The sequence below is a fragment of the Branchiostoma floridae genome, chromosome 15 (assembly GCF_000003815.2).
Source record: "Branchiostoma floridae strain S238N-H82 chromosome 15, Bfl_VNyyK, whole genome shotgun sequence".
Classification (NCBI taxonomy): domain Eukaryota; kingdom Metazoa; phylum Chordata; class Leptocardii; order Amphioxiformes; family Branchiostomatidae; genus Branchiostoma; species Branchiostoma floridae.
This window is the reverse complement of record NC_049993.1, coordinates 16817297-16838490: the sequence shown is the minus strand read 5'-3', so window position 1 is coordinate 16838490 and position 21194 is coordinate 16817297. Positions and strand designations below refer to the sequence as shown.

Below are 21194 nucleotides of genomic sequence, written 5' to 3'. Positions count from 1 at the left end.
TACAGTGCTGCCACATTGAAAAATCGTCATTACGTCGTGTCGCTGCTATCAGGACCACCGGGTACATCTGCCAGTATTGGGTTTCCTGTATTGGATTTCCACGTGCACCGAAAAGATATTGTATGAACTTGAAGGGTCAACACGTTGAACGAGCAAACAAGGATTCCAAATCACCTCCAATATGACATTGAACTTCAAATACTTAGCATTCCTTACCAGACTTTCTGGGAGTTATCCAGACAAGTTACGGTGCTGCCACATTGGCAGAGTGTCATTACGTCCTGTCCTTACTACCAGTACCAGCGGATACATCTGCTGCTTCGTCTGTATTGGATTTCCTCCGAGAAGATATTATAATCACCTGGACTTGAAGGATCAACGCTTTTAGGGAGAACAAACGTGAAAGGATACCAAATCACCCCCAATATGGCCTTGAACCTCAAGTACTTGGCGTTCCTTACAGGACTTTCTGATTTGTTATTAAGACAAGTTACGGCGCTTCCACATTGGCAAATTACCATTACGTCGTGTCTCTACTACCAGCACTAGCGGATATATCTGCTCATCTATTTCCAAATGAACAAAGTCCACTGTGACATTGAACTTGAACATATTTAGCATTCCTTACGGGTCTTTCTGGCTTGTTACCAAGACAAGTTACGTTGCTTCCACATTGCAAATTGTCATTACGTCGTGTCTCTACTACCAGTACCAGCGGATACATCTGCTTATCTAACTATCTCCGATTGAACAAAGTGTACCAGATAATGTTCACTGTGACATTGAACTTGAACATATTTAGAATTCCTTGCCGGTCTTTCTAGCCTGTTACCAAGACAAGTTACGGCGTACCACATTGCGAATTGTCATTACGTCGTGTCTCTACTACCAGTGCTAGGGGACACGTCTGCTCATCTAGCTATTTCCAAATGAACAAAGTCCACTGTGACATTGAACTTGAACACATTTAGAATTCCTTACGGGTCTTTCTGGCTCGTTACCAAGACAAGTTACGGTGCTACCACATTGCGAATTGTCATTACGTCGTGTCTCTACTACCAGTACTACCGGATACATCTGCTACTCCCGCTGTATTGGATTTCCGCCATCAGGGGGACTTCATCTGCCATCTGCCGGTAGGTGGATGGCTTAATTCGTCCCTTTGACAGTCCTGATTTTTCTTTTCTCCACAAAACTTATCGGAACCTTGTACCCCGGTGTCGCTGACCGGTCCACTTTGGAGCGTGATTTCCCATCGGAGCGGCGAGCCTGATAACTTCGAGAAAACAAATAACGTTTTCTCCGCGCATCCTCACCCTGAAGAGTTATTTATTACGTTCCCAGAGCGCGCTGTCATAGGGCTTAACGCAGCATCACATGTAATTTAGCCTAATCTTCAAATCTGTTCATCGTGGACCTACATGTAGCCTGCCTTTTCAAGCTTCATTTGCCATTACCCGAGCCCAATATTCATATCCCGCCCGTGGTAATATACCAGTATTCTCGGCGGGATATTGCCTTCTGAAACGCTCAAAGGTCTATCATGTCGTTGGTTCCGCTGGTGGTCAATGTCCCATTGTGGAGGAGATAACGCCATTATTACTTCATATCGCATAAAGCCGTACATTGCATCTGGAGCGTCGTAAGACCGCGCGCCCACTCTCACTCACGTCCGCTGCTGCAATAAGTGCAGTTTTATCTCTCATGGCAACATTGTGGCAACTTTGTTGCATTTTATGGCTACAATGTTTGACTCAAGTAACACATTCTCTCTCATCCCAATCTCACGTAATGGTACTGACTCACTATCATTTGCTACATAAATGTTATTTCCTCTAGATGATGACCATTAAACTATCTATATCTAAGGCCTCAGGCTAACTGTATAACATATTTAGATCTAGTAGAATGATTCTACAAATCGGAAACTATAGGTTTTACGTTGTCTGTGTCTTAATTGATTTTTGGGTACATAGTTGTATCGTTTAAATTTTGGCCCTACGATGTTAATTTGTGGCTAATGTCTTAACAAATCATGAACCATATGGATTTTGATTGATGACCCTAAAAGACTCTACTATCAGAAGCTCAGGTAGCATCTCTGTCCCAAAAGCAAGGACCTCCAGACTGCGAAACTCCTTCCTACACTATACCATTAGACTTTATAACAAATCCTTGACTGATGCTTAAGTGTTTTTATTTGTCTATGTACTGTGTATGTCATGCGTACTGTGTCTAGTTGTTGTAATAACTGGGGAGTAGCTCTGTAATGTTGATGTTGATTTAATGAATAATGAATACTATGATAAATACGGAATTTTAAATATGCATCTTAACGAGCACTTATATGTAAATCGTTTCTAACAACACACAAGCAGTTCATAACACATGACTTCTGCAATGATCAATATGATCAACAAAATGTTTATCTGATGGCAATTACTGAAAGCAAATATTACACCGTATATTATTTATAGTCTCATTAAGTGTTACAATCTTAGAAACATGACAATGCGTGATTAGAAAGCTACATGAAGTTTGCGTGTTGACCTTCAATTCAATTCATTTGATTATGATTTGATTCATCTTTAGCCCTAAAAAACTTTGTTGTCACTTTTCCGGAAATTGAGGTGGATATTACAATAGGCACTATAGTACCGCATGCTGTTGGTGTTTCAGCAAAGACAGCGACAAAATATGATCTCCGAAGTGTGCAAACTGAACTATATGAATTTTCATTGCTGTGATGCAATGCACGATCATACTCAATCCTACCCTCAAAACGTCCAAGTTATGGCAATTACTTAAAGCAAGCTAAATGTCATACCGAATTAATGCTTTAGCCTCGCTTAGTGCTGAAAACTTAAGAAAGAGTGCAACAAAATAGGGTCTGTACAAGGGTACAAACTAATCATGAACTATGTGATTCTTTATTCCTTCATTAACGACAAACTCAAGCAAACCCTCAAACGTCCAACTGATGGCAATAACTTAAAGCAAGCTAAGTGTCACACCGAATGCTTTAACTTCGCTTATTGCTGAAAACTCAATAAAGAGTGTACCAAAATAAGGTCTGTACAAGGGTACAAACTAATCATGAACTGTGTGATTCTTTATTCCTTCAATTAACGACAAACTGAAACAAACCCTCAAACGTCCATATTAAGACAATAATGCCTAAAAGCGATTCAAATGCCACACAGGACATATAGCTTCACAAAGCGCTGACAACTCAACAAAGAACACGACAAAACGTTATTTTTGCTAACTAAAGCTGTAGAGCTAAGATAGCCTCACCACGACCCTGCAGTAGGCATACCTTCAGCGTGCCGTTGTCCCTTTGCTCCCACACGTCCCCGGCCGTACCATCCCGCGGCACCGTTCCGTTTGAAATGCCCGTAGCCATGTCGCTTAACTCTTCTTCCACAACCGCCTACCGGTCGACAGTCTCTCATCGCCTACTCCCAGTCGCATTACACCTGGGGTCATCCGGGCGGCAAGACCGAAACCTCATCTCTTCAACCAGCACGGCATCATCCTGTCTACGGCGTAGCCGCAAAACGTGCTCCGACCAGCCCTTCTCAACAAATTTTCGTCCAATTTAAATCCCTGCCAGGCACCGCCTCCTACGAGGCCTACATCTCAATGAAGCGGATGCTAAATTATACATCGCGAGCCTCTGCCGCGCGAGTCCCGCACCGGGCTGTTGTAGACATGGAAGCTGGCAGTCAGTCTGTCTGGACCAGACCTTCACCAATGATATCCCGGCGAAACATTACTGGCGACATGAATTATAGGCAATCTGACGGATTTGTAAAGATAGCCGACAATGTGTCCCTACACGCAGACACCCCAGCGGCCCGCCAACTGGCTGCGACTCCGTCACACACGCATGATCAAGCACGGCATTATTTCATCATAAACCGGACCGAATCACTTTACGCTGATTTTCGATGTTGGTGATTTACCACCGCGCGTGCGATATTTCACGTGGTAACAATTTTCCCTGATGATGTTTAAGGGTTTGTATCGCTCGATGATGTAGCCCAATCCTGTTAGACGGGGAAGATTGTCGGAACGCGCGGTACAGAGGCATCACGGGGGATCCGGCACATTATACTTTATGGACATCTGGATGTTAATGGGTGTTCATGTCTAGCACTGATCTCTTTCACCGGGACAATCGTATTTCACGATCTGCCGCTGAAACGGCTGACGGGGCGGAAGATAGCGCCGTTTGTTCATATTTGATAAGCGGCGGAGCAGAACAATACAGGACGTCTCCATATGCGCACCTGGTGACGCTCGCGGCCAGATCTGATGATTGGGAATGGCGAACAATTGACCTCGTTTGTCAGTTCGCTATATAATAGTGGCGTTACTCCTGTCTGTAATTGTATATTTCACTAGATGACCTTTAACCTTGAATATGAGAACGGAAGTACACCCGACGTTTCTCAGAATAAGATTGGTTCAAAACATCTTGATGTACAGTTTAGGTTTAAGCTGCTTTCGATGGAGGGACTAGAGGAGGTAGAAGTTCTTGCTATCAGTAAAAATATTGAAATTCAGTCATCTTAATTATCCATTTTGAGTATAACCTGCACAAGTCATGGAAATGTTAATCACACTTTGAGGTTGATGGTCGTTTCCAACCTTTTCACGTAGCAGTATTACACTGAAATGTCTTGATGGTCAATGTTGGCTTGGACATGGTGTGAAATACTAGTACTTCATTAGCGACTGAATTGTCCATTTTGGAGGGGATATTGACCTCAAGCGTCATACACTTGAATGTTAAAGATTCTAATACCAGTAACTAAAGTACGAGTAATATACTTTGCTAAACATCTTTGGGGCATTGCGTAAAGCTCATGTCTTCACTCCTGTCTCGTAATAACCAACACATTCAGTTTACTTCAGTTCTTCTCGTGTCATACTGTATACATTTGTTGACTTTATGTTATTTGATTGTTTTTGTTATGTTGATGGACGACTCCAGGAAGAGTAGAGTTTATAATAATGATTGTAAAATCTAATTGGAGATCGAAATAAACAAACAAACAAACAGACCGACTAGAATTGAGTTCAGATCTGACAAGCAGATTCCTGCAGATGAATACGTATTTAGATGGCTCGAACACTTCTCAAAATGTCTACGAGAACTGCGCCTCTACACCGCGTTAAACGAGCCGTCGATAAACGTTGTTGGAATTCAAGGCACTGCTTGATGCAACCAAAAACGTCAATGCGACAATTTCACTTCTACCCTTCGTCTGACCGTGATAAGGATCCACGTGTCACTTTACGCCTTACGGCTTCATTCTGCCGGTAATAACATGGGCATTGAAATACCTGTGCGCTATGAATCATTTCTTGACAACACCAACTTTCAGAAGAATATCCGTATACCACATTAAGTACTAGAATCTACTCTTTTGTTCGTCTTGTCTTGAGATTAATTCATTTTCTATGAAGAGCATTGTGGCATTGTAGGGGTCTGACTTGATGAAACTGGTAATTACACGATGCTTGTGATAGCAAAGCTAGCAATCTTGTGTCGCACAGTATGTAATCAAAAACTGTTTCTATAGGTTGGTGTGTTGAACCGTGGTTATCATTCTTTGTCAGCCTCTTTTGGGATACAGCTCAGATGAATGTTAATGGAGGTCGTGACACTAACATCCCTGCATTTGCAAAGCTTTCTTGTGCGCTCTATATATGGCCAAGGATTTAGGTGAAGGTTGTATGTACATGTACTAAGTGATTCGGTAAGCTGTAAGAGCCGAGTGCAAAGCTCATCACTTGAAATAGAATCAAACCTGACCCCTCAACTTGACCCCGTCAACGTCTCCTGAATACAGATTAGTCTGACGCCGACTTATACCGCACAAACTACTAGTTATTTGCCAACCATTGCACTTTTTTGTCGATAAAAGTCGAATGAAATCTTATAGGTTTCATTTGATTTTACCTTTTAATGAGGCTTTACTGTCCACATGCAATCGATCGGGCGCCGTCACAAAAACGCAATTTGGCCCAGTTTAACGGCAGGACGATAAACCGGTCCTGGTACATCCATCATGCACGTAATCAGGCGTCATGTTCACAGTCAAGGTTAAAGGGTTTCGGGCTGTGAACAGAGACTACTGTAAATGCATTTAGGTTCGCGGTAATTGAACTTCGCGGTAGTAGGAAAATGGAGTGTTCGCGGTGGTTTTTAGTAATCGTAATCACATACTATAATGGAAAAATATTCGCGGTGGTTTTGAGTTCGCGGTGAATAGGCAACGCAAAAACCACGAACATAAAACCACCGCGAACATTTCTGAAATTACAGTATGCGATAATGGAATCTACTGTATCTAATTTGATGAAGCATGTCTGGTGGACAGCACTAACTCCGATCCGTCACGCTTCGATGCTGCTCGCTAGAGAAGCACACGCCCGGTCTGTGTGTGCAGTGTAACAGTGGGGTTCAAGCACCGCCTACCGTCCTTGCCAAGCAGCTCTGAGCTTTTGGCGACAGCGGTAGCGTGATGGCTTGGTGATCCGGCTGCCCGGGTTCGGCGCGGGTTCGAATCCCGGGAGTCGGGATGTTGTTTCTTTCTGTTCTACTCGCCCCTCTTGTTGTTTCATTGGCGCCCGACGTGGCCCTGGTGGATAACAGGCCGGAGATGTGCCTGCCCACAGGGATCGAACCCGGAGATTCGAGGACGAATCTTGAAAACAAAAGGGGGAGTAGTGTAACAGTGGGGTTCAAGCACCGCCTACCGTCCTTGCCAAGCAGCTCTGAGCTTTTGGCGACAGCGGTAGCGTGATGGCTTGGTGATCCGGCTGCCCGGGTTCGGCGCGGGTTCGAATCCCGGGAGTCGGGATGTTGTTTCTTTCTGTTCTACTCGCCCCTCTTGTTGTTTCAGCAGACACTGGCTGATCTGTTCTTTCGATGACCTTGAAAGATTGTTTGACATTTGACAAGATGCTTTGAATACCTTCGAAATCCAAGGAGCCGGCGTATTTGTTCAATTCTAGTCCATCCAAATTTCTCAAGGATTTTCAAGTTGTATTGTGACACCTGTGTGCAGACACTGTGTGATCTGTTCTTTCAATGATCTTGAAAGACCGTTTGACATTGAAGATTCTTAGAACACATTCGAAATCCAAAGAGCCGGCGTATTTGTTCAATTCTAGTCCATCCGAATTTTGTCAAGGATTTTCAAGTTGTATTGTAACACGTCTCTGTGCAGACAGTGTGTGATCTGTTCTTTCAATGATCTTGAAAGACCGTTTGACATTGAAGATTCTTAGAACACCGAATTCCAAAGAGCCGGCGTATTTGTTCAATTCAAAATGCATTCGACCCGCATCTCTCAACGATTTTTGAGTTACATTGTGACACGTCTTGTTAGGCTATGGACAAACTCCGGTTGACCTGTTCTCTCTATGACCTTGAAAGACTGACTGACATTGAAAATGCTTAGAATAACTTTTATTATAAAGTACCAGGCGTATCTATTCTATTTAAAGATATTACATCCCCATTTCTCAAAGATTTTTGATAAGTTCTCGGATGATCTGCTCCATCAATGACCTTGAAAGACCATCTGACACTGAAGAAGTTGACATTGAAGAACACCCTCGAAATCCGAAGGGTCAACTGATTTGTTGCAGTTTAAGCAGATTCCATCCATATTTGTCGAAGACTTGTCAGTTGCATTGTGCGTTAACGCCTGCTTTCCATGATTTACATTGACATCTTAGCCTCGAGAGAGTCACCATATACCGTATCGAATGCAAGAATTGATAACTTGAGACGGTGGGTTAATGCTTTACGCGCCAAATTCAGTAACAGCGCATGAATAACGCACATTATTCCGTAACGCGGTCACAGCTGGGTCGCATTTTCCATCTCTTGTCGTAAATACGTCAAATCCGATCAAATTTGCAGTAGGTTGGCTCTCTTGTGTCACCAGTGGACTTTGTATGGATTGAATGTTCGTCAAGTTGTGTATTACGTTTTTCGTGTTTTCTTCATCCTACAGAAGAAACAAGGAACTGATTGCAGTTAGCTTTCTAAATATACTTCTGGCATAAAGTACGATTTAATCAATGATGCTTATGGATAATCATCATTTATATTTCCTTTTTTTCTTGCTTGTATTATACAGATTCCTAAATTTACTTTTGGTGCCTAAAGTTCTTTCTTAAACGGTCTTGCCCTACATAAATGGCGTGATCCATCCATATCTTGTAGAATTGTCGTTCTTATTCTGTCAGTGTGCCAAACCCATGGCATTATGTGTAATCTGTAGGATGATTGATACGGGTATTACTCTTATTCATTACAATTGAAAAGATTCATTGAGCAGCATCAGTGGCGTGTACCACAGGGGGATTTTCCTCTCTTCTTCCAAGTACTGAGGATAGGGCAATAATTTACGTTCGTCGCGATCAACGTTGTCCAAAGGAGTAGAACATCTCATGAAGCTTCTCATAATATTGTACCGACCTTTAGCCCGTGTTCCTTCCGGACGATGCCGCGATGAACCGATCCTAAAACCCCGCCGCCTGTTCGATCATGGTTCTATTTCGAACACCTCCGTCAAAAATAACAATTTCTGTCCAATAGAACAGCTTTTGACGGAGGTGTTCGAAATAGAATAGAGGGTTCTATTTGTTCGATATGGCGTTCGACAGGATCGGTCCATTGTGTGCCGAAGATTTCCCCGCGGTGCGAGGCCCGGAGGAACCTGCCTCCGTTAGGGATCGATCTGCGCAGAGCGGCGTGGGGAGCTCCGGCAATCATCGGCACTGGATTCATCCGCCTTTCATTGCCGCTGCCCCGCCAGGTCGATGTAATTACTGTTACACATGCTGGAGCGGGTGGGTCTCTTACAGGGAGATGTGTCAAAACGCGAAGGCTGAAGGGCGTAGAGATTTCAAGGAGACTGTAAGACAGAGAGATTTCAATTCACTCGGCCAGAAAGATTTTTAAGGGAACTGTACATGTAAGACTAAGAATTTTCAGTTCATGAATGTAAAACGTGGAAAGATTCCGCTTGTTGATATAATTACTGTAACACAAGCTGAAGTAGGTGGGTCTCTTACAATATGTGTCAAAACTGGAGGGCGTAGAAATTTCAAGGAGATTGTGAATTACTGGAAAGCACAGAGATTTCAATTCGTAAGGTAAAATGTGGAATGTGGGAGGATAAATTGTCTACCTCTTGTTGATATAATTACTGTAACACATGCTAAAGTGGGTGGGTCTCTTACAGGGAGATGTGTCAAACGGAACGACTGAAGGGCGTAGAGATTTCAAGGAGACTGTAAGACATAGAGATTTCAATTCATATAAGATGAAATGTGGGGAGATAGTATGCCTACCACTTGTTGTTGATATAATAACTGTTGCACAAACTGCATTGTACGGGTCTCTTGCAGAGATGTGTCAGAAAGGAGTAGTAGTAGTAGAAGCGGAGGACGAGGAGACCAACAAGAGTCACATGCCTCCTGACAGCCGTTTGGATTTGGAAGGCTAGATCTTTTCGATCTTTTTTATTGAGATTCTCCATATACATAGACAATGGACTGTATGGCATAACAGGTGTCATAAGGCGCCTTTTCAAAGCCATCATAACAATGATTTTTTTGGCTTTGTTGTTCGGAGTATCCGTCTCCTAGGAGGACTTCCGACCAAGGGGTTCCGATGTAAGGGGTTCCTCCTACCCCTGACTCATGTGTCATGGCGGGTGCGTCATGGCCGAACCCCTAAGGCCTGTCTCAGTCACAAAGGCCTGCCACTGCCACTAGTCACAGCTAGATACTCATTCACACCTGAGTTAAGTGAGAAAAGTCGTGTTAAGTACCTTTCCCAAAGGCACAAGATCGGTGGCTAAGCGGGATTCGTACTCAGGACCCCTTGGGCCTGAGCCGAATGCGCTGCCAATTACGCGGTCTTACGCGAGGCTATTTACAACAACGGACAAGCGGACAAACGAACGGAAAGACAAAGCGAGACTACCTATATGTGTTATCAATATGACCGCACGAGACTACCTATATGTGTTATCATTATGACCTCATGGGTATTGACATGGGTATCACAAAGTTTAAAACCTAAGGATTCTAGATGTCTAATGAATTCAAGAAGACATCTAGATAGGAACAACTGAAGGGCCGTGAAGATGCCAGGAGGAGGCAGTTGAGATTGCTTCAAACTCAATGAACGAAATGCTAGAAGATATCTCTTGCTCGCTCTCGACATAATTTCTGCAGCGTATGCTCGAGTATGTGATTTTTACACGAAAGTGTGCTGCAAGGGAAGAACTGACAGGTCGTAATTGTATTGAGCTGTTTTTGAGATTATTTAAAAAAAAGAAGTGCAGGAAGATTAAAATGTGTTCTGTTCATTCTCAGTTTAAACACTGTACTTGCTGGAGTGTGTGTCTTTACAATGAGAAAAAGCAACCTGTTTAGAAATAGCCAACACTGTTATTCGAGTAGTCTCTTTTTATAACAATATTTATATCTATCCATTGTCATTGTTTCCACCAGGTACTTGCACTTAGCCTCTGGGCATGAACTTGCAAATAAACTTTCTTCAACAATGAGAAAAATGGGAAAGGAAAGAGCTCAAGGGGCGCACAGATATCAAGGAGATGGATGTGAGATCGCTTCGCATTCGCTGAATCAAACGTTGGAAGATAAAAACTATTTCCTAACTACTTGCCATATTTTCTAGTCTAGTAGGGATAAATGGCGCCTCAATATTGTACACACGACGTCAACCCCTTTATTCACCGCAATCGTTCTATATTGTACACTTTATCAGTCAATCGGATACAATAGTAATTTGGAGCCTCCTAAATTTGCTTTATGTCAATTAGTTACTTTTTATCGATCCCTCTAATAACCAACCTACTTTCTTATGTGTCGATAAATCTATGAGGCTTGGACTTGCTAACGTCCCTCCCACATTCGACAAATTGTCAAAATTTCGACGACTTAGCGTTCAATTCTATTACGAAGACCGGAAGATTCACTTAGTTTAATTGCCATTTTTATGTAGTCTTGGGCAGAAGACGTTTATAATATTGCGCTTTTTGAGTAATGCTCATTACATGTATGTGAATAAAATAAAGTAAAATAAGATAAAAATGAACTTCACTCTCCGTGGATAAGTTCATCCGGTCTCAGGCCATATCACAAGAACAATTGTGTAATAGATTGGGAGGGGGCCAGCGACACCTAGCTGCATTGCGAAGTACAGCCAGTGACTTCGCCCTGACGAAGGTGACAGACGGAAACCGAAATGTTGTCTTGTGTTGTGTAACTTTTTGGCCGCAAATGATAAAGTTTGTTATTCAATCACTACGCGCTCCATTACTTTATGTAATACTGCCATTCACCGGCAACGTCGCATGTACTCCAAACTTCTTGAGGGAAACATGGATTGGCGGAATGGACATTGCCAGCGGACGATGGTCATTGTACCATACAAGAGGCTCAAATAAAATGGACAAAGGTACTCAAGAAGCTACTTCAATCATACTCTAATAGAAAGTAGAGAGGCGTCAGTCGGTGCCCTTTGCTCGTTAGGAGGTTACAGCCAGTGAGTGGAAGGCACTTCGTCCGTAATAAAATTTTACTGCTTCCTATTCACTTTACGGCAAAGCGTTTATTGCGTACAGAGGTCATTTCTCTAAAAGCATCTTATTTTTTGTAGCCCTGTCTCAAGAATGGACGTTCTGTCCCAGGTTCCAATAGAAGACTAGCAGGTACCAAGCGCCCTGATCATCCACGCTTCAGGCTGGATGATGCAGCAACTTCAGCAGGAAATGTTGGAACTTGGGGCACCACGTCCGTTCTTGAGACAGGGCTAAAACCACTCTATAGGCATTTCCTATACATTTCCTTCTATACATGTATAGTATTACAACCCACTAAACACCTTTGGGACACGGATAGTTGGCGCACGATGATTTTAAGTCTATGTTCTATACGTACAGCAAAGCACACTAACGTCTACTAGGGAACAATCAACCATTCAATTTCGTCAATTGTGACACTAAAACATATGAGCTAAACGCTTTTTCTTATCCAGAAGAATATCGTCTAAGAATATCGTCTTGAAATCTAACTACCATAAAGCACAATGATACCTGTGTTTCCCACAAGTGTACCCCTGCTCATCGTATAATGTATTAGACTACGGATAAGTAACAGCCCATCCTACAGGTTCAGGCGTAATGTGAGAACAGGGGGCCATGAAATAGAATCAGTTCTGAAATACGATCCTCACATCAAAGACTCAACCCGTCATAACTAGCCTGGTCAATGTGTATGTCTTCCCACCGGACTTGTTACCGATGGAGGGTTGTTAGGCTTATGAATGATTAAAAGGTCCGGATCATAGAGCCATGTTTTATGGTATGTTTACAACTGCGAATTAGGGAAGCATAGTCTTGGGACAGCCTTGGCTGCACTAAAAAGAATTCAGCCTGGAAAATGTTACCGTAAGGGTTCAAAGGTCAAGGTGAAGTTAGTGCCATATCCTGTTGTACGGATGTTAGGGCAGTGGGTTGTTATCTGCTCTGTATAGGGTATGGTATTAAGGGCACATGCCTCTTTTTTCACCGCATTGTTTCTCCTCAACCGAAGTCAGGTACCTATTTCACCTGAGTAAAGAGAGGAAAGTCGTGGCTTTCTCAAGGGCACAGAATCGGCGGTATGTCAGGTGATTTGAGCCCAGGACCGCTATGTTTGGGGTCAAATACTCGAATCTCTACGTAGACGTTTGTCAAAGCCAAAGTGAATGTGGCAGTACCTTAGGAAATGTTCCTTGGAAACGACCTGCGATTTTTGAAACGGCACCTCTCTTGGCCTCAAGCGAGGTTTCGGTACGCGGTATCAACTTCTGCCAAGTATTGCTATTTTCAAAATCTCAAGGATGCATTTAAGCAAACGGGCAAAAATAGAAACTGCTTCAAGATATGTTCGCTGCTGATTTTGCCCACTCTACGCACATTTTTCTTTATGGATTCCTACATTGCGATTAGAGGAGACATGTCTGTGTTAACACCGTCTGCACATCATTAACCAATGTAAATCATTGATCAACATATAAGCCGTATTTTGCTTCTACTTACCTTTATGCCAATTCAGACTGGATTAATGAATAGATGGTCCATCCCTGTCGAGTATTATTCTATAAGACAGTGTAGTACGTGCTAGTTTTCTCATTTCAACTGCAGAAAATAACTTGACTCCACCAATAACTTTAACAGAAATAGCTATAGAGTAGTTGTTACTCCACTCTTATTTTCATTTATATAATATTTTTCAGTCAGTCTATTGTGCTTAATATAGCTACTGCTACGCTGTACATGTATGCTGTTAACTGCTTTCTCTCAGTTACCCGAGCATGAATTTGGAATACATTTGAATGTCTCATTTAAACATTGCTCTGTGGACCAATTTACTGTGAACTGAAGTAATGAAGATCCATTTCACTTCAAAGAACCATCCAAGAGCTAAGGTGCCGTGTATGAAATAATAAGTTACCCCTCGGCCCTAAGAAGACGTTTCCGAATAATGCACAAGACTGAAGAAATAGTGCACAAAATATATACAAGATAATGATAGATTTAGTACTGGGCATGCTTAATATGCTTATCAATAACTGTTTTGTCTCTGCTTCGTTCATTATCAACACTACGCGTAATGGTATCTTACCATTAGTCTGTGATGTGATAGTATAACTAGTACATTTAACCCATGTGTGCAAGAACATACAGAGACAGAACAGCTCGAAAGTTCAACGCTTCACCCTGGGGTATTCCTGACCACGTCTAACTCACCTGATGCCTCTAACGTTAGCCATTTTGTCTCTCTCTCTCTCTCTCTCTCTCTTTTCACTATTAACACTGCGCGTGATCGCATTTTACCTTTAGTCCGTGATGTGATAAATAAAAGAAATAAATATGATAAATGAATTTAGCCCATGTGTCCAAGAACATGTAAATACAGAAAAGCTCGAAAGTTCATCTTTTCACCCAGGAGTATCCCTGACCTCCTCTAACTCTGCCGATGCCTGTGGCGGTGTTCCTGAGGGAGAACCTGTCTGTTTTAACAGTCTGCAGACGGCGCTAATTACCGAGGCACGTCTGTACAGGAGCTCCGCACTTCTCATTAGCTCCGTGTTCCACATGTTCAAAGGTCTATGTTCTAACGAAGTACGTGTATGTGCCATGTTAACCTCAGACCTCTCTAGTCAAATTTCAGTTATGTTTTCAGTTAGAATATAAGCTATTGCGCTCTCTTGGGTATCAATTGGTTTAAGCTGTAGAGACTCTGGTTAAAGTCAAGACAGACAGATGATTAGGAGTACTGTATTTAACGTGTTTGGAAGAATTGCTGTAAATAGTGCCGTAATGTAAGTTTCGCTACAACACGATATGTATAACTTATATCACCCTGGTGTAGTGGTGGAAATAATTAACGGAGATGACAGTGAACCCAAGCAACCTAGTGCCATATTTGTTTTTTGTTTGTTTGTTTGTTTCATTGGCAGACACATACGCCCCGCAGGCATTCTGTAAAAAGGTCTAAAATTCAAAGCAAAACGTTCGACTAGCGAAGTAATATTGTGGCACGACCGCAGGTCGACACAAATCTGCATTTGAAAGGACGCAATGACGTCTGTAATATCCTTAACTTGCACACTCCAGGTGCTCGGCACGCGGCTCGTGGCGTGATCAGGGCGCACTGATTGAATATTCCGCACGCTACAATTGATTCCAGCCCCGCCGCTCGTCGCTGATCCGCCGATAATGCACTGTTTCCTTCGCTTTGAAGTTGGCCGGTCTGCCATGTCGATTAAAGGTCGGAGGTCGCATCACCCTCAGACCGTGAACCTGTCTGTGCTATTTTGGTACCGTCTAGTATTCAAGACGAGAAAGGGCTGGTGGAGTCACCCTTAAGGTGGTATCTTTCTGCACTTGAGGCACCGGTGCGGCACTGCGGGATTCGAAAGATACTCGACGAATTTCAGAGATAACTAACGTTTGTGAATTCTGTTGTTATTCTTTTACGTATCACTTAATATCTAAATTATAAAAGAATCTGCGAAAATAACACAACAGTGCCGCATTGAACGAACCTTGCAGTGCCGCACCTGTGCCCTTACGTCAGCGCCCTTAAAGACAGCTGCTAAAGCTAAAGATTAGAGTCTGAGAACATAGATAAAAAATGCTATTTTTAGGATATAATGAGTTCTAAAAGCTGTTAAGGAGCAAAACAACAAAATTCAGGAAACAGTCAAAGAGCGATAAATATTTCAGAACCAAGGACAGGGCAGGTTTCAAATAAGTTTGTATCCGTATATCTGCCTAAAATTCTGAATATGTTCTGATTTTCCGTATTTCTAATGTATGTGGGAACACAATTTTCATGCCCTTAACGCTACGCAGAATAATGTCGCATCATATTTTCAACATATTTGAGACATGCAGAGTGTACTAAATCGAAGAAATGTTGAAGAAATACTGTTTACCAGACTAGAAACCTTAAAACACGATGTCTACGCCCCGTTGAAGCTGTCTACTTTAGTGTCTTCTAGTGTAACAACACAATTCTCGTGCCCTTAACCCTCCTCATGATAATGCCGCATCATATTTAAACATATTTAAGACACGTAGATTTTTAAAAATTGACGAAATACATCAGAAATACTGTTTACCAGACTGGAAACCTGCAAACACGATGTTTACGCCCCGTTGAAGCTGTCTACTTTAGTGCCTTCTAATGTGAGAACACAATTCTCTTGCTCTTAACCCTACGCACGCATGATAATGCCGCATCATATTTTCAACATATTTAAGACACGTAGAGTGTTAACGATTGAAGAACTACGGAAGAAATACTGTTTACCAGACTGGAAACCTTAAAACACGATGTTCACGCCCCGTTGAAGCTGTAGGGCTTCAGTAGAACGGTAAAGAATGTAGTTAAAGATTGCCCGTGATTACTAATGGTGGCGCACAATTGCGTTGTTAATGAAGTGGAACGCGTGCAGCGGCACCGCCTTCCCGGGCCGCGGCTATGCATAGATTTTTTGCCATTTTAAGCAAGACTCGCCGCCGCAAATGGTCCTCAACATCGCGTTTAGTAAGAAACTCAAACCAAGGCTAGGAAGGCCGCGTGAAGGCCTCCTCAGTAGGCTGGTAGATGAATGTAAGCTACATCTCAACCAGAACATGAGACTTGAGACTCATGTGGTAAGATATCTAAAAGGAAACAGCAGCAAACAGAAGACGATGGGAGGAATTGTACAAAGACGTACACTGATTTGGTTATCGATGACAGTGTATTTTTTTCTGTCTACCTATAACTAAGAACAGTTATTATTATCATTATTATTAGCAAGGCTGATCTCCCTACATTAAACTCTCGTGACCTTAAAGGCCGGCTCTGCGTTACCTAACTCCGAGTCTTCTCTTCGTCTTTTCTTTTTCAAAGGTAACGGCGTGCTGATAACGCTGGAGAGGGCTGAGATTGCATTAGCAGCTTATCTGCAGGCTTTTAGCTGGCTGGGTGCGTGCTGGTAGATGCCGTAGGGATGGTTCCCACATGCACATATAAACCATATACCTAATCCTGCCACACTAATGTACATCTCTCTGCACTTGATGTTAGTCAGTTCGGTTCTGAACAGTTTGTCATTATAAGCTCTACATCTACTTCAGTTGTGCTTAGCACGCTGCGACAGCTTCTAAATCGTTTATCCTAAGTTCTTCTGGAAGAACAGTTAATGGAATGCAGCTGTGCAAGTGTAAATCAACCTTGAAACAAACCATTCGGTTAAGTACAGAACTTTGTCAGTCAGAAAGGAGTCTGTTAGCTTGTTTTTTCTTTTGTATTCACTGTACTTATTACTGTTGTTCAGTGTAACTTTTAGGGCATCTGTACATAGCATTATTAGTTAGCAACACTCGTAAATCAATAATCACTGTTACAGTCATTCCTCTTTTTGCTTCCATTTGCGTATCTACGGTATTGTGATTCATCTATTTTGTTATGATGTTGTTTTTAATTTATTGTTTGCTGTAGTGTAGGATGGTTAATGCTGCTATGTTTTTTTCTGCTTTTTAAACATGTAAATTCCGAACCAGGGCTACACAAACAAACAAACGATAAATATTTGCCTTAGTTGTATAGTCATGTATTGTATAGGATATTTTACAATTGTGCAAATCATTAGCTTTTGCTGCTTGGCGCTACAAATTACTGATTAAATGCAAAGTGAAAGAAGTCCTCAAACGAAGGAGTTTCTTTTATCCAGACCGTGCTAGAATATGTTTCATGGTCGACCCCCTGGTTATGACTATTGAATGTGCAAGAGGCTGGGTGATTAGTGTATAAAAAAACTCTGTGCGTCTGCTGAAGTCCTTGAACAAAACATATCATAAACAAACGAGTTGGTTTCATCCAGACCCTGTTAAGATATGACGAATGGTCGACCCCCTCATTGATGGCTGTTGAATGTAAAGAGGCTGGTTAGGAAGAGATGAATGTAGCAAAGTCTTCGTCTGACAGAAGTCTTTGAAAAAAACATAACATAAGATAACGTAACGAACGAGTTGCTTTCATATAGACCCTGTTAGGATATGACGAATGGTCGACCCCTCACTGATGACTAGTGAATGTGCAATAGACTGGCCAAGAGAAGATGAACATGAAAAAACTCTGTTCGTCAGTTGAGGTCCCTGAACAAAATATGACGTAACGAACGACTTGCTTTCATGTAGACCCTGTTAGGATATGATACATGATCTACCCCTAGGCCTCGGTGATGGCTATTGAATGTGCAAGAGGCCGACTAAGAAGAGATGAATGTAGCAAACTCTACGTCATACAGAAGTCTTTGAAAAAAAACATAACATAACTAAGGAAACAAACGAGCTGCTTTCATCCAGATCCTGTTAGAATATGACAAATGGTCGACCCCCTCACTGATGGCTATTGAATGTGCGAGAGGCCGACTAGGAGGAGATGAATGCAGCAAAGTCTGCGTCAGACAGAAGTCTTTGAAAAAAACATAACATCATATAACATAACATAACATAACAAACGAGTTGCTTTCATCCAGATCCTGTTAGAATATGACGAATGGTCGACCCCCTTACTGATGGCTATTGAATGTGCGAGAGGCCGACTAGGAGGAGATAAATTGATGAGACAGTTAAGGGGACTAGCTGTTAATTCCCCAGCTCAATGATAAGTCATTTCTGTGCTCAACACTGGGGAACCGTCCAACGAATACCAACTACCTCATACCGTATATCCCTCGTGTACGTACGCCTCATCAAGTAATAACATCCTACAAATCAATACGCACGAATTCTAGGGAGCATATTTTATATATCTGCCCTGTCCTGCGAGAGAGCTGTATAATTAAGTAATTGTTTTATCCCACAGACGGTTCCTGGTGAGGGAGATAAGGGCACTGCTGATGGAGCGTGTCTGGCGGGGTTGCCGCCTGATGATGGAGACCTGCCGTACATTACCAACGGGCTGGACTACAAGGAGAGAATAGCCAGGGGGATTCAATGAGACTCCATGCCCTCACATCATTTCAGGGCTTGAAATACCACCTGCATGTGCAGGTTAGTGCAGGTAAAATTGGAGCTGTGCAGGCAATTCTGGTGTCTACCTGCACCTAACCTGCACTGGTCGATGTAAAGGGTTTTATACATAAATGTCTTGCGATGTAGGTGTATTTGGATTGCTATTAGCTGCATAGACTTTTACCACCTATCAAGTATTAAAACAAAATAGCAGTGGTTCCTCGGCATTTCTATCATGATCCATACTTCCTAAATCCGGAGTGGTGCAGGTAAAGTTTGTCTGGTGAGGTATGCAGGTATTTTTCAGTGCTACCTACACCAGTGCAGGTACGCAGAAAAAAGTATTTCGAGCCCTGATTGCCAACGGGCTGGACTGTAAAAGGAGACAAATAGCCAGATGAGTTCAAGGAGACTGCGTGTCCTCACAAGGAGACGGATGGACTTATCCCCCTGTTCGATCATGGTTCTATTTCGAACCCCCTTCTTTAAAAAATAGCCATTTCTGTCCCACGGGAGCAGTTTTTGACGGAGGTGTTCGAAATAGAATAGGGGGTTCTTTTTGTTTGACACGGCGTTCGACAGGATCGGTACTTAGCCAGGGGAGTTCAAGGAGACTCCGTGCCCTCACATCAGTCCATTCCGCCCTGTGAGCAGTGGTTAGGACTACAGGCTAACCTCTGCTCTCACGCCGTCGTCTTTCCGGTCTTCAACAACCCTAACGCATTCCAATTATTGCTTGATGCTGACTGCATCCAACAACTGACTCATAGGAGTATGGCATAGGTCATGTAAGGGGTATTTCTCTCAACATGGTACAAGTGCATGCTTGTTATTACGAATTGATTTAAAATGATGTTTCAAATTTTTTGTTGTTTATACATCAATGAAACGACATAACTTGCAGACGATCAAAAAGAGCACTTCTAATGTTAGAAAACATATTACTTGTCTTTTTCCGGATTTTAATATTGACTTGTAAAATCAATCACTTGCCTTCATTAACCTATTTCACTATATGTTTGTTTTTCGTTTTGTGGGCAACTGTTACGCTCACATTCCCAATATTTAACACGTAGAATACAAGGCAGTCTTAGACTAGTCAGAAGAGAACTTGTGATGTTAGGAAAAGGTCCTACCTCGAATTTTTGGTGACAGATCATGTGTGTATCACTGCCAACAGTCTCTCGAGTCGCGATGCAATATCCTCCAAACGGATCAATCGTGCTGGTTATACAGATGTCTCCCACTAATCAAGCCCAACGCGAAGCCTACCGCACTCTCACAACAAGCACTCTCCGGAGATGCCGGCTCCACCGCGTGTATTCCCGAGCCTGTTGATGCATCTAGCCGTAACACTGGAGACTGACGACGTCGTGACAACCCTCTCCGACAAGCCGTACCCCCGCAGCACGCTGTGACCTGTCCTCTCCATCGCATCCGTTCTCAATCCCCAATCGTTAAGGCAGACCTTCGCTCCCCTTCATCATCAGCAAAATTTCAACGCCGGAATCTGGCTGACGAGAGTTTCGTCATCAAAGCATCGCGCCGGCCGTTTAGTTCCAGCTGAGAACCTCCCCCTCCTAATTGGCGAGGGCTTATTACCTGCAGGAGGCTGCTAGAGCGGCGACGTCCATGCCGCTTGGCGTTTTCCCGGCACCGCTCCGACTCGCTTATCCCCCGCCATCCGTCTTGCCTTATCTCAGAGTGCCAGTTGCACGGGATTACCAAGAGGCCGGCCCCTATTCGATGAGTGGGGTTCGGAGCGCCCGGAATTGCAGATAACTCACACACTCTCGCTTTAAGGCTTTTACGTTTACCACGAGCAGCGAGGATATGAGTTTATCGCTGATTCAATGCGCTCACACACACAGCATTCGCTGTAAACACACAGGGCGCGCTGGGAGCCACGAGTGGGCTGGGTTCATCAATGGAGTGGGGAGATAGCATTCAGTACCAAGCGTGCGGAAACGTCCTACTCATGTGGCACATGCATACAAGTAGTCCTGAAAGGGAAATAATCCTAGGTAATAATTTATGACTGACACTTCGCTGTACAAAATACAGCTTGACAACTTAAGCTGTCAACTGCTCACACAGTTTCTTAGCTCTTGGAGTGGGCTGGCTTCATCAATGGCGTGGGGAGATATCGTTCAGTACCAAGCGTGCGGAAACGTCCTACTCATGTGGCATTACGGACACATGCATACTGGTAGTTCTGAAAGGGAAATGATCGTAGGTAATCAGTCATGGCTGACACCTGGCTATGAAATTCACAGAGCTGAAGCTGTCAACTGGTCAGTTCTTAGCTCTTAGAGTGGACTGGCTTCATCAATGGCGTGGGGAGATATCATTCAGTACCGAGTGTGCGGAAATGTCCTACTGATGTGGCATTACGGACACATGCATGCTGGTAGTTCTGAAAGGGAAATGATTGTAGGTAATCAGTCATGGCTGACATCTGGCTGTAAAATTCACAGAGCCGAAGCTGTCAACTGGTTAGTTCTTAGCTCTTAGAGTGGACTGGCTCATTCAGTACCAAGCGTGCGGACATGCCCTACTGATGTG

At 43.0% G+C, this 21194-nt stretch overlaps 1 protein-coding gene across 2 annotated transcripts in view; it reads right to left on the bottom strand.

Moving 5' to 3' along the window:
* The window catches only part of LOC118432488 (GTP-binding protein Di-Ras2-like), a 49462-nt gene extending 28805 nt beyond the window's left edge, over nucleotides 1–20657 (bottom strand). Inside the window, exon 1 of one of the 2 annotated variants that reach the window (XM_035844075.1) lies at nucleotides 19766–20657. In XM_035844075.1, coding sequence (XP_035699968.1) covers nucleotides 19766–19789 — 24 coding nt within the window. In that variant the 5' untranslated portion in view covers nucleotides 19790–20657. Of the gene's footprint in view, nucleotides 1–3319; nucleotides 3936–19765 lie in introns of those variants that run through there. The other variant, XM_035844074.1, reaches the window with a different exon arrangement.
* Nucleotides 20658–21194: the final 537 nt, after the last annotated feature.